The 14,737-nt window shown below is 40.3% G+C and overlaps 1 protein-coding gene across 1 annotated transcript; it reads right to left on the bottom strand.

The window, feature by feature from the left end:
* Positions 1 to 9,057: 9,057 nt before the first annotated feature.
* spaca6 (sperm acrosome associated 6) lies at positions 9,058 to 13,161 on the bottom strand. Its single transcript, XM_084356385.1, has 9 exons — positions 12,935 to 13,161; positions 12,698 to 12,784; positions 12,417 to 12,488; positions 12,145 to 12,168; positions 11,983 to 12,060; positions 11,334 to 11,437; positions 9,702 to 9,858; positions 9,327 to 9,510; positions 9,058 to 9,176 (listed from the first exon to the last, which is right to left on the bottom strand). The coding sequence occupies exons 1-9, from the start codon at positions 13,146 to 13,148 to the stop codon at positions 9,089 to 9,091; spliced, it is 1,008 nt and encodes a 335-aa protein (XP_084212511.1). The 5' UTR covers positions 13,149 to 13,161; the 3' UTR covers positions 9,058 to 9,088.
* Between the last annotated feature and the right edge of the window lie 1,576 nt (positions 13,162 to 14,737).

The raw sequence follows: 14,737 nt of genomic DNA, 5'->3' as shown, positions 1-14,737 counted from the left end.
AGTGCGTGTTCGACATTACTCATCAGATTTTATTGTAATACCCCGTCTTTGGTCTCCAATAGCAACATACCAAGGATACTCTATCACAGCTGTAATCAGTGGATCTCAAAGCTCTGATGTGATTTACTACAGAAAACATTTTCTGTACAGTAAGAGAGCCGTAATGAGTCAGGGAAAAGAGAGACTGCCAAAAAAAAAACTTTGAGAGCAAATCAAGAGTCTGACGAAGCCAAACATCACTTCCCCTCATGCCTGTTTTCAATTAGCCGGTCCTCCCCCACCCTGTCTGGCCCTCCCTCACTGACATCAGGAAGGAGGAAGGGTTTCAGCTGGCACACATGTCGGGGTGCACGTTTGATCTGTTACAAATGGGAAGTACCAACCACAAAGTGTTGTGTCACCCTCAGAACTCAACTCTTTTCGGTGTCATCCCCTCTGAGCTGTGAACGTCGTCTCTGAGAAAATTCATTTACTTTTCTTAAAACTGCGGAAACACGTGATACGAGCGTGCTGTTTATGATTAAGTTTATGACTTAATACGTCATAATTAATACCAGATGATAGGTACAAGATTGTCAACAATGTGGTAGATGAGAGGAAATGAGCACTGTCAGGGTTGTTACAATGCTTTCAATATATCATTATAATAATTACATGTTTTTACTCTACACCAATACAACAAAACAACATCCTACAACCTTGTTTTCATTTTTTTTTGTTGTTGTTGAGTGGCTTGTGGTTGCTCTCACCAATTCAGTATTTTCCACTTTAGATTTATGGTCTACAATTTATCAGTTTCCTTTTATTCCTTTCTGCGAAAAGAAACCCAAATGCGGTAGAGATGAGACAATGAACCAACATACAGAACACTTCAGTTAGATCATTCAGTTATTTTTGGCACACGGTGTTTGGACAAATGAAGTCGAGGGTGTTCACCCAGTCTGCAGAGACGGCTTTCATCTGATGACCTCAGGGTCAGTGGCAGCGTGCACACTCATACTGGTGGAGCAGCCGTCATTTACTGGAACTTGCGCCTAAACACAAAGTTTGACGCTGCATACCAGGGGACACCAATCAGAGGCCACAACTTTGCCCAAAGTTTGTCTGAAGCAATCAGTGACAAAAATGTCACATTGTTTTTGGGCTGAAACTGTACTTCCCTCTTCCCCCTGGATTTGTCAGAGTCATTTTTTATGCTGCCATGTCACGACAATGATTTCCCGAAATTTGTCAAAATTGTTTCAGTGCTTGAATATTTAATGTTAATGAGGGAGGACATTTTGAAGTTTGCCTCCTTTGGGATGAAACACTGTTACTAGGAAGGAACAGATTTATTTTCTACACGTCAGTATGGGCCGATATTTGTCTTTCACCAACAACAGTAACTCATGCTTATCCTTTTTTGTGACACTAATATTGCGCACATTCATGAACATGTGACATCCTTGCCATCAGTTTGTAAGGCCTTGATAGTGGTGAAAAATTCTTATCATTGAGTAAGCTGTTATAAAGCGGCTTGAAGGTTGCATCATTCATTTTAATGATTTAAAGGAGACATATTATGCAAATTTTCTGGTTCTAAACATTATTTTGGATTAATACTAGAATAAGTTTACATGCTTTAATGCTAAAAAACACAGTTTTCTCATATTGTCTGGTGCTGCAGCGCTGTATTCCCGCTCTGTCTGAAACTCTCTGTTTTAGCTCCCGTGTCCTTAAGCCCCCCCTCCCAAAATATCGAGTCTGCTCTGATTGGTCAGCTCACACATGTCTGAACAAGCACCGTTAACATCAACAGAGCAGCTGTGCTAAATTAATTCTAAATTAAATTCTAATTATAAAAATGTTTAAATTAATCTTTATCTTTTACATGCACAAAAACATATATACAACACTGAAGGGAAGGAAAAATAAATAATTAAAAAGCATCATAGGTTTCCTATAATTTGTGCTCTTCAGATATTTGTAATGAAGGGCTGAATGGCTTTAAAACATTTCACTTATCCTTCTTAAAAATGAAGATTTTGCTGTTTCCCTGGCACAAAAGGAGGAATAAAAAAACCAACAAAAAACAAAACAAAACATCGGTAATGGCCCAGAATTTCATGATCACTGCACCCTTAATTATAATATGAAACTCTAACACAGTCTAACAAACAAACAAACAAACAAACAGACAGACAGACAGACAAATAAAGATAGACAGATTGAGGTTGATGGGTTGCTGAAAATTTTGTTAACTTAATTGAGTCCTGAAACTTATTTATTATTATATAAGGAACAAAATAGGTGAATGCTGTTTTTCCTCATCCTGTATTCATAAATGAAATATCCAAGGCAAACTCTACTTGGGATACAGCGAAGGCACAGGAACCCAACCGCGTAACGATAACGATTAGGATTATATTGCACTTCTTTGCCAAAGGTCAATTCGAGTGAAAATAAACTGTTGCGGTAAAATTACATAATAACAAGAGAATAGCTTATTTATAATGTTCAAAGGTGTTTTCAAGTAGGCGAGAATAGATTCCCATGAATTGTGATGGGTGTACAGTACCGTAATGAAAGCCTCCAACAGTTAAATGTTACAGGCTGAGAAAAGCAATGACACCTTTTACACACACACAATTCTGAAGAAAGGAAAGATTTATGGCTCTGTCAATATGAGAGACGCTGAAGGAGCATTGTTGACGTGGAACCTTAACGATGCTTTTCACTTTACGGGCACTCCTCTCTGTTAGCTATTACCTCGTAAGATAGGTGAGGGAGAGTGAGTAGGGGTCCATAAGAGAGAAAACTTGTGAGACTTTGGCATGGGGCCAGAAGAAACCACTAAAATAATTCAGAAACTCACATCCGTACAGTTTACATTTTCTGCTGTAAGGCTTGTCACAATGCATCATTGGTTGCCCCAGCAACTCAGGAACTCACTGGAAAATATACAAGCAATCTGCCCATTAAATGACAAGATGAGTGTTGAGTCATGTCTGACTATATTTAGATACTCCAAAGGGCTTTATAAGACTCGCAGATCCCAGTGAGTCCTCACACTGTGTTTTCCCCACCATTAAGACATCAAGTCATTTCAGGAGAAGTAAAGCAGGTTTCACAAACAGTCAGATGAACTGTGAAAGTATTTTATTTATTTAGAAACAGATTTATACAATGTTAAAATGTCCCACTCTTCATTTAGTCTGCATTTCATTCAATAGTCCTAGAAAGTTCTCAAAAAATAAAACTCCTTTATTGAGAACTAGAAAGGAAGTAAAGACTTCAGTCAGAATTAAAGGAAGAACTCAAGATATAATTGTTTTCTGTTAAAAGTTTAAAACTTTCATTCAAATATTTAGAGAATAAATTAGATTAGATAGAAACTGTTGGTGCATACATTTGAATTATAGAAAACAATACCAACTCCCAAAAGGAAATAATTAAAGAAAACACAAAGAATGAACATATTGGCTTAAGTTGTTACCAGTAATGTCTTTTTGTAATATATTATTATTTACTCCATCTATGTGGTGGAACCTAAAACACACGCACACACTGATAAAGTATTGGCGTGATAATCAGTACAGTTGTCGAGGTCAACGCAGTGAGTACTGTAGTGTCTATCAACTTTTGCCCTCATTAGCTTGTGCTTCAGATACACGTATGCCAAGATAATAATGTGAAAGGAGACGTGGGGCATGAGTCGAAACAGTGGATACAAACTGTGTCATATAATGTATATTTTTAGGTATATGTACAGTTTTGTTGCTTTGATTTGAAAATGATGGTACAAACTGTGAAAAAGGAGGAAAAAGGAGCGCACAAGTAATATTTTGGCTCAGCAGATGCAGCTGCCACTGACGACACTGAAGCTATTCCCTCTGTGTTTTTTCCGGGAATTTGGGGTTTTCATATTAAGCTTCCCTGGGGGAGCCGACATTCCAATGTACCTACGAACATTTTCACCTCATGTCCTTTGAATTTGATCACTGCATTTGTGTGGTCCGTGTTGACCCTCCCCAGTGTGTGTACAACTAATTTAACGGACAACTCAATTTTGTCCCGATGATGGCGCTAGATGAAAATTATACATCACCTGGGAACTTTGAATGTCTGTAGAGAATTTTAATGCCATTCCATGAAGAAGATATTATAATATTTCACAAGTTACGTGAACATTTTGACCCACTGGTGGGGATACAGGAAAAGTCAGGGGATCACTTAAGCCATTCGGAGTCATCCTCGAGGGGCCATGAATGCTTGTAGACTATAAAATGTAGTGGCAATTCATCTAGTAGCTGTTGGGATATTTCAGTCTAGACCAAACAGACTGACAGACTGATATTACCATCTCCTCAGAGCCCTTCAGTAGAGAGAGTCGCGTCATCTCCGTTTACTTACTTACTACGAAGTTAGCTGCAAATTCTAGCAGCCCACTACTGTCAACCATGAATATCCATCCAATCCGTCCGCGTTGGTTGGGGACCCAGACTTATGACTTCAGATTTTGTTTAAATTCCCAGATATTGCCTTGGCTTTTTCATCACATGGTTTTGCAGTCAAAATATTTGATGTTGTATGAATCCTTCTTTCAACTCAAGAATTGGTGAAGAGGTTTCAGTATTGGTGTTGGATGGTGCCCAAGTGAACTGACTGTGCCTGAGTTGCCCTATATCTCCTTCTTGTACCTGGAACCACCAACCACAGTTACAGTCTGTTGCCCCACAGTTATCAGAACAAAACAGGAGGTTCTTAGTAGCTATGTCACTGTAATTAAGAAAGGAGTAAAACTCTTTGTAGCAGAGCATTCGTCAATAACAAGATTGTTTGCTAAAGTTTTTCTAATTTACTGTATTAAAGTGTACAAGCTTTAAACACACTGTTTCCTCCCCTCTTCGAGGGCGTACTGACTGTTGCCTGATCTCAATCAAATGGCAAAGTGAAACAAAATTTTACCTTGCAGTTGCAAAGATAAAGTGTCGTTTAGCAACGGCACTGTTTGGATAACAAATCACTGCCAGCAACACCTGTGGCAGAGTAGGTCAAATACGTATTAAATTGATAAGTACCAAAGACAATGACAGGCTGAGCACTATCGCCCATCTCCAGATAGTAATAAACTATCTATTGCAGGAATCTGTAGTGACGTGATGAAAAGTTTATCTTCGGTTTTATGAGTACACCTTATCTCTGCATGCTATCTATACGAGGCTTCAATTGAAGGTTGATTAAAAGAGAGATAGTAAAAGGTGCTGTTTTTAGAGCATGTTTACTAGAAACAGTAGCCCTACTCCCAGTACTGTCAACTAATTTAAAACCATTATTCAGACTGATTCACGAGAATTAACAAATAGCTCGAACCAACTGCTGAGTTAAAGGTGTAATTAAAAACCCATGGAGTACCACGTGGACTTAATGTGGCGATCACGCATTGCTCTTCCATGAGGACTTCCAAGAGACAGAATCAAAAGAAAGAAGGTGAAAATTGAGCCGCAGAGATGCAGACAACCTCAAGCTTTAAAGCCTCCTTGTTTCCTGTAGTTCAGCTCTACGGCAACTCTTCATTAGACGAGATATCCCCTGATGACAGAGCTCAGCCAGAGTCACAAAACACACGGACGACTGTTTTCACAGGGTATGCAAAACTTATTTTCTATTAAAGTTAATGTTAAATAGCCGTTCAGACTGTTTGGCCAGTAACCCATGTCTCTCCTCCCCCCGATCATGCAGTAAAAGAGGACAGAAATGTTCTAGTATCACTGCCAACTTTATCCAATCAGGACAGAGATTTCCATAAAGAGGCGGTCTGTCTGCTCATGAACAGAGAGCAGGGTCGTCCTGTTCTGGTACATCAGCAATGGTGGAACGGGTTAAGCTACCGATTCTAGCCATTGGCCTATACTACCAAACAGGGCAAGTGATGAAAAACACTTGAAGGAAAGAAAGACGAGTGTGTGGTGACGTAGAGAGGATGTAGGGCACAACTGCTGCAAAACAGACAGGAAGTCAGTTGATGACTACAAGGCTTACAACAGCTTTTTTTAAATACATGTAATATAAATATAAATATATAAGATTGCATAGAAAATATTTCGATGCATATTTTATGTTTGCACTTTCTCAGACTTCCTATTTCCTCAGTCTTTTTTAATTGTTTATGTGTATCTCTGTTTGCTGGATCTGCCTGATGAGTGTAACTTTGGTTCACAGTGAGGGGCTATATATATATTTTTAGTATATATCCACACAGAAAGTCAGAAAACATTCGCCATATCTGTAACATGTCATCATCCACAGGTTGATCAGACTGTTGTTGATGAAAACGAGTATTATCTTTTAAAGAATTTGTTTCTTTCCTCCTTGTTTCTGGCCTTCTCCATTCACAGCAGCCATGGTAAGTTTGTTTTGCCACCCCGACATTGGTAAATGCAACAATGAAAATAAAAAATGATGTATTAGAGTAATCTTTAATCATCATTAAAAAGAAAAGGAAACGGATGTATCTATTTTTTAATAAGTGAAAGTGGCATTTGTCACTTCCAGGACTCCCTAAGTGTGTATTAGAGAGAAAGACATTGTGAATGTTATAATTTGTACTTTCGTGTTTATGCGTGCAAAGTTTTGAGTGTAAGATACACTGACCCGAAGCACCCAGGTGTAGCATCCCGCTTCTTTCACGGAGGAGAGGCAAAGTCTATAAATCATTAAAAGAAGTATTTTATTGCTTTATTGGGTTGATCAGTTCAGAAAAGAAATCGTAGCTTCAGTGTTCCATGACGTGTTTTAATGCATAGGTCAGGTCAGAGTACATAAGTATGTTATGCAATGACAACTGATGGCTTTGGGCGAGGCTTCAAGGGTTCACTCTAACAATTAACATGTTGGCAAATGTGCAGCATGACTTCAGTGTCACACTTGAGTAAAAATCAATTTTGCAACAGAAGCACTTCCTCATCCTCACATATGATTCATATTTGTTTTTGGGGACGTGTCTTTGCTTTTAGCAACCAAACATTTTGCGGACCACAGCCCTGATGAGACACACTATCAATGTAATAGCAAAGTTCAATGTTAATTTTAGCTCCTCTAATAGGTGCAGGATGCCTTCTTCTGCCTGTGCTGTCTGGCATGAGGTGGAGTCTGTATGTTGCTGCCTCCCTGTGGTCACCTGAAGGCTTCTCTGATTCTCACCCGACAACGTTTTTTTTTTTAATGTAAATCTTCTTTGCAGTTTGACTTTGGTGCGCACTTACTTTTAATTACTAATATTTCTGTTGTACAACCTTACAGCTGTCTGGATGTCACTGGGTCCATCACACAGAAGTATTCACCCAGATCTTTCTCAGCCATGATAAGTGCAGCCAAGGCCACAGCCAAAGGTGGCAAAAGTCCATACATACACTTTTTACTCAAGTGGAAGTACAATTCTGTGCAAAGCTAGCTGAACCTCACATCATATTAATATAATTCACATACTATAAAAACAGTAGGATTTGTCGGAGCTGTTCGTAAACGCACCAGAAAGATAACTGACTGTTGAGTCTCATTCCGAGAGCATCAAATACGGCCATTTTGGGTTGGTAAAGCGTCCCCAGCAAGTCGTCTCCTCTTGCTACGTCTGCCGTGCGCGATATGCACTGATAGATTGAAATCAGTCTTGTGACGTTGGCAATATGACCCAAAATAAAAATAATCGATAATTCCCCTCAAATGTATTAAAACTAAAGTAACAAGCCTGCTTTGAAAATACAACAAGTAGAAAGTACAGATATTTGTGTTCAAATGTAGGGAGTGAAAACAAAAATTTGTCAGAAAAATGAGTACTCAGGTAAAATACAGATACCTGAAAAATCTATTAATATTTGTACTTTGTTACTTCCCACCTCTGGCCACAACCTAATACAACTGACCTCATCCTCCTGTTTCATCAGAGCTCTGCTTCCCCTCTGACTGAGGACTTGATGTTAGACTCCCTGTCCTCTTCTCCCTCAACTACTAGTTATAGAGTCCTGATGATATTTTCACACCCCTCCTCACAAAATCCTGCCTGTATACAGAGCAATCTTGGTTGTGCTCTCCAATTTTAGCCTTCACTAGAGCCTTATAGCATCTTATATAACCCCATCATCATCATCATCATCATCATCATCATCAATATTAATGCCCCACCAGATCAGCTCACTTTAGCCTCATACACCTGCCAGAGTAGTCACCGAACTATTCTGTGTCCTATTTACTGCTATCGTTTACATTCTTTTTATCATTTTAGTTAATTTCTTTAGCGTTTCCAACAAGAAATCACACATCGCCCCACTAAAGTGCAAGTAAATTTGTGTTGTTAGGATTTTAAAATGTAATGGTAAATGGACAATAATGAAATTTTTCCAGTTACTGTGCCACAACTGAATGCAACATTGACTCCTATTTTGTAGAGTTTTATTTTGAAAGTGGCATCATTCTAACACACTTAAAAAAACTATAAATCTATTGCAATAAAACATTCTGCATTCAAAAGTTGATTTATAGAAAGTACAAAAGCCTAAAAGTTAAAGAAATCAGTATCCCTTTTAGACAGTTTAATGTATTTAGACAACTGTATCGTATCATATACTTATGTCTGCATTAACTGGATTTTAATGCAGGGTGTTTTGTTGTAGATGGTTGAGTTGGAGCTAATATCAGATTACTTTAGTAAAATCACCCTGCATCATATTTTACAAGACAATATTTTTTTATTTAAAATCTAAATATGCAGATTAAAAAAGCTGCTAACTATAGCTGTCATTTGAATGTAGTGAAGTAAACGGTTCATTATTTCTCTCTGGAATGGAAGAAAAAAGTAGTTAAAAATGTAAATACTCAGTAAACAAACTCAAAATTGTTGTTTCAGTGAGTAAACCAAGACAGTTTGCATTACTGTGTGGCACAGATGAGAATGAATGGCTGTTAAATACAGCACGCTGTAGACTGGGCTGACAATGATGTGCATCCTGCCCTCCAGTGGTGGAAGCAGTCACACACAGGCTCACTGTAAGCTATGACGTAACGCTGTAGAGAGCCAGAGAATTGATGTAATGCCTTTATTGCACCCCATGTATCATCCCAACTCTGAGGATCCTAAATCTTCATCTCCATCTGCTTGTTCAGCATGACTTGTTTCTGCTATTGATAACCAACACAGAGCCCTGCAACAGCCAAAGAAAAAGTAGTAGATATGATGCCAACTGATATATATGCCTTAGCTGGGGGCATCTTGAATTCACAGGATATGAGCGCATTTATAAGTTACGTCGCTGTTTACGTCTCGTATTGTGCAAATAATGGCTTTGTTTTACCCCAGGGAGAGGAAGAGCAGCAGAAACAGAGCAGTTAAACAGGCGGTGAGAAGCATCGGTGAGGGGAGGAGGAGGGGGGAGTGGGGAGGACCACCAGGCGCAGGGAGCAACCGCCCTCCTGGGAGCAGAGACAGGTCGAATATCTCCTGCAGCTCTGTGTGGCCTGCCACAACCCGGGGGGTCACTGACAGAGAGAGATGGGGGGAAAGAATTGAACTAATAACAATAAGGAAATATAGAGTAAAAGATAATGGTGAAGGAACAGGCACAAATAAAAATGTAATATCACATCTCACACCTAAACATATTCTGTCTTTCAGTGTGAAGGAGTCACAATGTCCAATCCTTGCTCTTAAAATCGGCGTGTCTCATTACCTGTGAGATGGTAGTACAGTCTGACAATGGAGCGTCGGCCTGAGTAGATCTCACACTGGTATGTGCCCTGATGCTGCTCTCTGGTTGAAGGGATGGAATAGAGCCTGTCCACCCCCGCAGTCACTTCTTTAAACTGATCCACCTGCTCTGTTTTCACCTGCACAGGAATATACTCTTGCAAATACTGTAGGCAGGAATCATTTATGCTAATCTGCACAGATGCAAAGACAGATTTAATGTGACTAGAAAAGTTTTCTGCTTCAACGAATCATTATGAGCTAAAGTATTGATTGCACAGTGTAATGGATATCTGCGTTTACATCAGGTTTCTATAAACCTCACTATCACATACAATATGTCTGCCCCCGGGCAAAAGGACAGTTGACTGGTGATCTATTTCTGGAGTAAATGACAAATAAATAAATGAATAAATCTCATGTTTTGTCCTGTGTTGTTACAGTATATGCGACTCTGAGGAAAACAGAAATGATCCAGTTGTCTTTGCAACGGTGGTGCCAACTGTAATAATACCACTGAGAAACACATCTTATTAACTTTCTTACTTGAAAGTTAGATGAGAAGATTGAAGATTGACACCAGCTGTACTGGTTGGCCCTAGTTAGCAAAAAAGTCCACATGGGGAGGACGTTGGGCTGGATGGATGTGTCAAAGACTTTCAGAAGACCGCTGCTCGTTGTTCATTGAAACCAAAAGTACATTTTAACTTAAGTAATAAACTTAACTTGTGTCAAGAACATAACTAACGTACTTAGTTTGAATCAAACATGATATTTTACTGAACCTTCAAGGAGCTTTGGTGCCTAAACCGAACCAAACCAAACCCTTTCACAACGTTAACCATGAGACGATGAAGGTCGAGTAAGATGAAGGCTCAGGAGGATGGAAGTTTGCTGTGACTTTCACTGGTACTGGCTTATTGCCATATGTGTCATTTGGAAGTCAGGCAATCGGCCTGTTCAGTTGTTTAGGTACGAGAACGTGTTGATAAAATTTATTGCATCCAATCGCCATGCTTTGTCGTTGCATCTCAATAAGTCACACCACATTTCGACATAAATCTGCTATATTAGTGCAGAGCGCTGAACCTACATAAATGAATACATGGCAGATAGAACAGCATTATAGCTATAAAAACCCTGTTAGCAGTAGGTAGATTTTTCTTTTATTTACTTCAGGACAAAACCTGGCTAGCTGTTTCCTCATGCATCCAAACTTATCCAAACCAAACCTCCTGCATCCAAATCAATGCTAAGCTAAGTAAGTTAAGCTAACTGTCTCCGAGCTCTAGCTTCATTTGTAACAGAGGGGTGTAATCCTTTAGTGTAGTTTAGTTTATTTATTTGACGTGGACATAAACATTGTTTACAGCAAGATGATAATTCACAAAACCTGTTCAAGGGAGGCTTTTAAAAACATCAAAAGTAGAGAACAAAAACAAAGAGGAGACTACAAATACAATAGAATTATAAAAATTCAGTAATATAAATGTACAAATATGTCTTCTCATCTCCCCTCGGCCTGAAAGCCTATATGCTTATTTCCCAAAATGTTGAACTATCCCTTTAAAGGTATTGCAGTGACCCTGGATGGTCAACACTCTGCCAAACATACCTGCTCTGCAAACCTCCAGATCACCTCGATATCGTTTGGTAAAGGAAACGGCACGTCGCACCACATCCTGCTCCTGCTGTTCTCTCCTACTTTAATTTCTTTAACTGAAATAAACATATAGCCACCCACATGCACACAGGCGGACACACACACACACACACACACACACACACACACACACGCACACACGTATGCACAGATAACATTCACAGGGGGGCAGCTCTTGCAGTCTGAGCCCTCCTTAATGATAATACTTAAGCCCAGTCTCTGAGGAGTGGAGTAAAAGTGATGATATGCTAAACAGTGGCTGTGCTGTACGGGGTTGATACGAATACCATCGTGTGTGGGAGTCAACTGTCACCTTGCATAAAGAAGCCAAGGACTTAAAGAGTACCTTGGGGGCTCTGTGCAAAAGATATAATGTGTGGAAATAAAACCTCGCCTCGGTCTCCTTTTCAAATCCCGACTTTCTGCTAAGAGCATTTCAAGGATCAAACGCGGAGCATTTCAAGGATCAGGAGTGGATGCTTATGAAGGTGAAAATACAGTTATGTAAGGATGTGTCAAGTCTGGATTAGCAGCCTATTTGGAAAATTGTGATGTAACAGTATCAGTAATCCAATGTGTTGGACAGATTATTAATACTCACCAGGACAGTCGAGAGGGAATTCACAGGAGTCGTACCGGCAGGTGACACAGTTGTACTCTGCATCTAAACTCTGGAAACCTGACGGGTGCATGAGACTAACGCTGATATTTTGCTTCTAAAAACAGAATATATGATATTACAGAGACAACAAAGGTGACTAACCACATGGAGGGAAACATCGGGATGCTGTGAGAACAAACAGAGTCGATTTAGATAAGCACATTTTTATTTCTATCAGGTGGAAAAATGAGTGAGTTCGACCTGACTGCTTCCTTTATTCTCCACAATGTTTGAGGCTGTAATAACGTAAGTAGCTTATTACACAGAGAGAGAGAGAGAGAGAGAGCAGAGATCAGAGGGAGCTGTAATGACCTAATGTGGGCCTGACTGTAGATGAAAAGATGAAGGAAAAGGGGGAAGAGACCATGTCTCACCTCTAGGCAGTTTGGAGGCAGCTCCGATGAAATTGTCTGCTGCTGTCTGCAACCTCTCCACATACACTGTGTCTGATGGATGGAGAGGAGGAGAAGGAGGAGGAGGAGGAGGAGAGGGAGGAAGACAGAAATATTTGGCTCAACACATCCTGGTGAATTGTGTGCCTCAGGGCATCATTTTGAAATTTCTCATTTGTAACTCCCCTCCGTTTCTAACCTTACTTAACAATTCTGACGCTCTAAAAGCTCATTTCTGTGTGTGAGAGCAGGCGCTTAGCTACCTTTATTCAGCTTGTTGTCGAACTCTTCCACTATGGGCAGGATCTCTGCATTCAGAATCTCTTTCAGCTGCTTCTCATAGCCTTTACCTTGAAAAAGGACATACCATACACGTGTAAACCAACTTCCTCGCCCACACATGCTGTCATTAATTCTTGTTTAGAGCTTATTTACTATTTTATACAATAAAAAACGATGAAAACAGTTTAGAAATGAGTAAAAAAAAGCATTTTCCACACCTACTCTCCCTGCCTCGATTACTCTCTTGTTGTTGTTGAATATGTGATCCAGCTTCCTGAAGCAGGCGTCAACATTTCTAACATTGTGTTCAGTCAAAATGTGACCCAAACACAGACGGCCGCTGTCTTGCACATCAACAAAGCACTGATAGCAGCTCAGAGAGGTGCCGAACAGCAAGCTAACACACACGAGCCACAAAGCAGTTGTGCACATTTTTTCAGCGCTCAAAAAAAACAAAGGTATCTGTGTGAGGTGTTTTTATTTAAATCTTGGTCTCTAGTGACCACAGATTCCAAGGTCTCACATTCCAGGACAAGCTTGAATATCAACGATTTTACGAGCGTGAAATTAAAAGTAAGATTTTAAAGTATCCTGCTCATGTTTCCTCACCATGCTCGGGTTTGAGAGGCGAGAATCACAGACTCCCCTCTACATTTCCCTCCATTCTATTGTCTCTAGTCCCCATTTCCTGCTGCCTCAATGCACCAGTTTTACTGCAGAGCACAGAGATGGAGCGAGCCAAGGAGGGAGGCGGCGGCGGCGGCAGGGGCGGGGTTGGGGGTGGGGGTGGCGGAAGAGGGGCAGATGAAGAGGGAGTTAAATGCTCGTGTACGTGGAGGGATAAAGTGGAAAGCGTGGCGGTGAGAAAACCCAAGAGGAATAAAGAAAGAATAAAAGTGTAACCGGTGGCGAGACGCAGAATGAAAGACCAGAAAAAAAAAAAAAAAAGGAACAAAAGGGTCAACAAAATCATTAAAATAGTGAGTGACGAGAAAGAGAAAGTGTGTATTCTCGCTGGTGGAGTTAAGAAAATTCCAAAAGTGGCGAGAAAAGAGAGAAATGAGGTGAGGGGAAACAAAGAGGAGAGGTAAAAGAGGACACAAGTGACAGAGCGAGGCGGAGAAGGAGGAAGAGGGAGCGGGACTACAAATCAAGTCGACCGCCTCATCACATCCTGTATCCCCCACTCGTCTCCCATCCTCCTCACCCCCCCACCACCCCCCTCTCCTCTCCTCCCTGGTCCCCCACTCCCGGTGCATCTCCATGGCAACCAGACAGGGTGCCTAATACATGAACTTAATATATTTTCAGTGGCAGGGTGAGCTGGGTACTAATGCATTCATCTGTCTCCACACAGACAAGCCAATCAATATTAGGCAAGAGTCTGCTCCAGGACTGCCAAAGTCAGAGAGCTAGGCAGGCGGTCGGACACGGAGAATCCCAAATATGTATGTGTGTGTGTGTGTGTGTGTGTGTGTGTGTGAGTGCATTTAATTATGTTTGTTTGTTTAGAGCATGAGCTGCGACAAGGCGCTTTGATAAAATCTTCTCTCGTACATCCAGAGTTTAAATAACGCTCATTCACAGCTCTATAAAATGTCTAGACTCTGAGAAAAAGGAATTCTCTTCATGAGATGTTGTCTCTTTATATTCAACCACCGGTGCTTCTTAGTAAAATACAGACACTTGACTCGGTTTGGAAAAGTCAAAGCAAAACTGAGAGCTCGCAAAAGTAATATCTGTGGAGCTTTTTAGGCGTCAGACACAAAGACGTATTCAATCATAAATTCACACATTACAACAACTTTTTTCCCCATGTTTTATTAACATACAGAGGTTAAGAAAACAGCAACTTTTCCAGTACAAAATAGAGAAACGTGTATGTGATATACAAACAACTGGTTTTTGAAGGTGACATAAATGACGGGGTCACAACCCTCGGCTGTCTTCCTATTGGCCCCCCATAGAGGACTATAACACAAAGCCAGCCAATAGGGTTGGCCCCCTGAGAGTGTGTGTGC

Source organism: Pagrus pagrus, assembly GCF_965226575.1.
Source record: "Pagrus pagrus genome assembly, chromosome: 7".
NCBI lineage: Eukaryota > Metazoa > Chordata > Actinopteri > Spariformes > Sparidae > Pagrus > Pagrus pagrus.
The sequence above is the reverse complement of the archived record's forward strand: the minus strand, read 5'-3'. Positions and strand labels throughout refer to the sequence as shown.

Excerpts from the sequence above, each read along its gene's own strand:
- spaca6 (XM_084356385.1), bottom strand. The coding sequence starts at position 13,148 with ATGTGCACAACTGCTTTGTGGCTCGTGTGTGTTAGCTTGCTGTTCGGC. Across the intron at positions 9,859-11,333 it reads TCTGGAGGTTTGCAGAGCAG|GTGAAAACAGAGCAGGTGGA; the intron begins GTATGTTTGGCA and ends ATTCCTGTGCAG. Across the intron at positions 9,511-9,701 it reads ACTGTACTACCATCTCACAG|TGACCCCCCGGGTTGTGGCA; the intron begins GTAATGAGACAC and ends TCTCTCTGTCAG.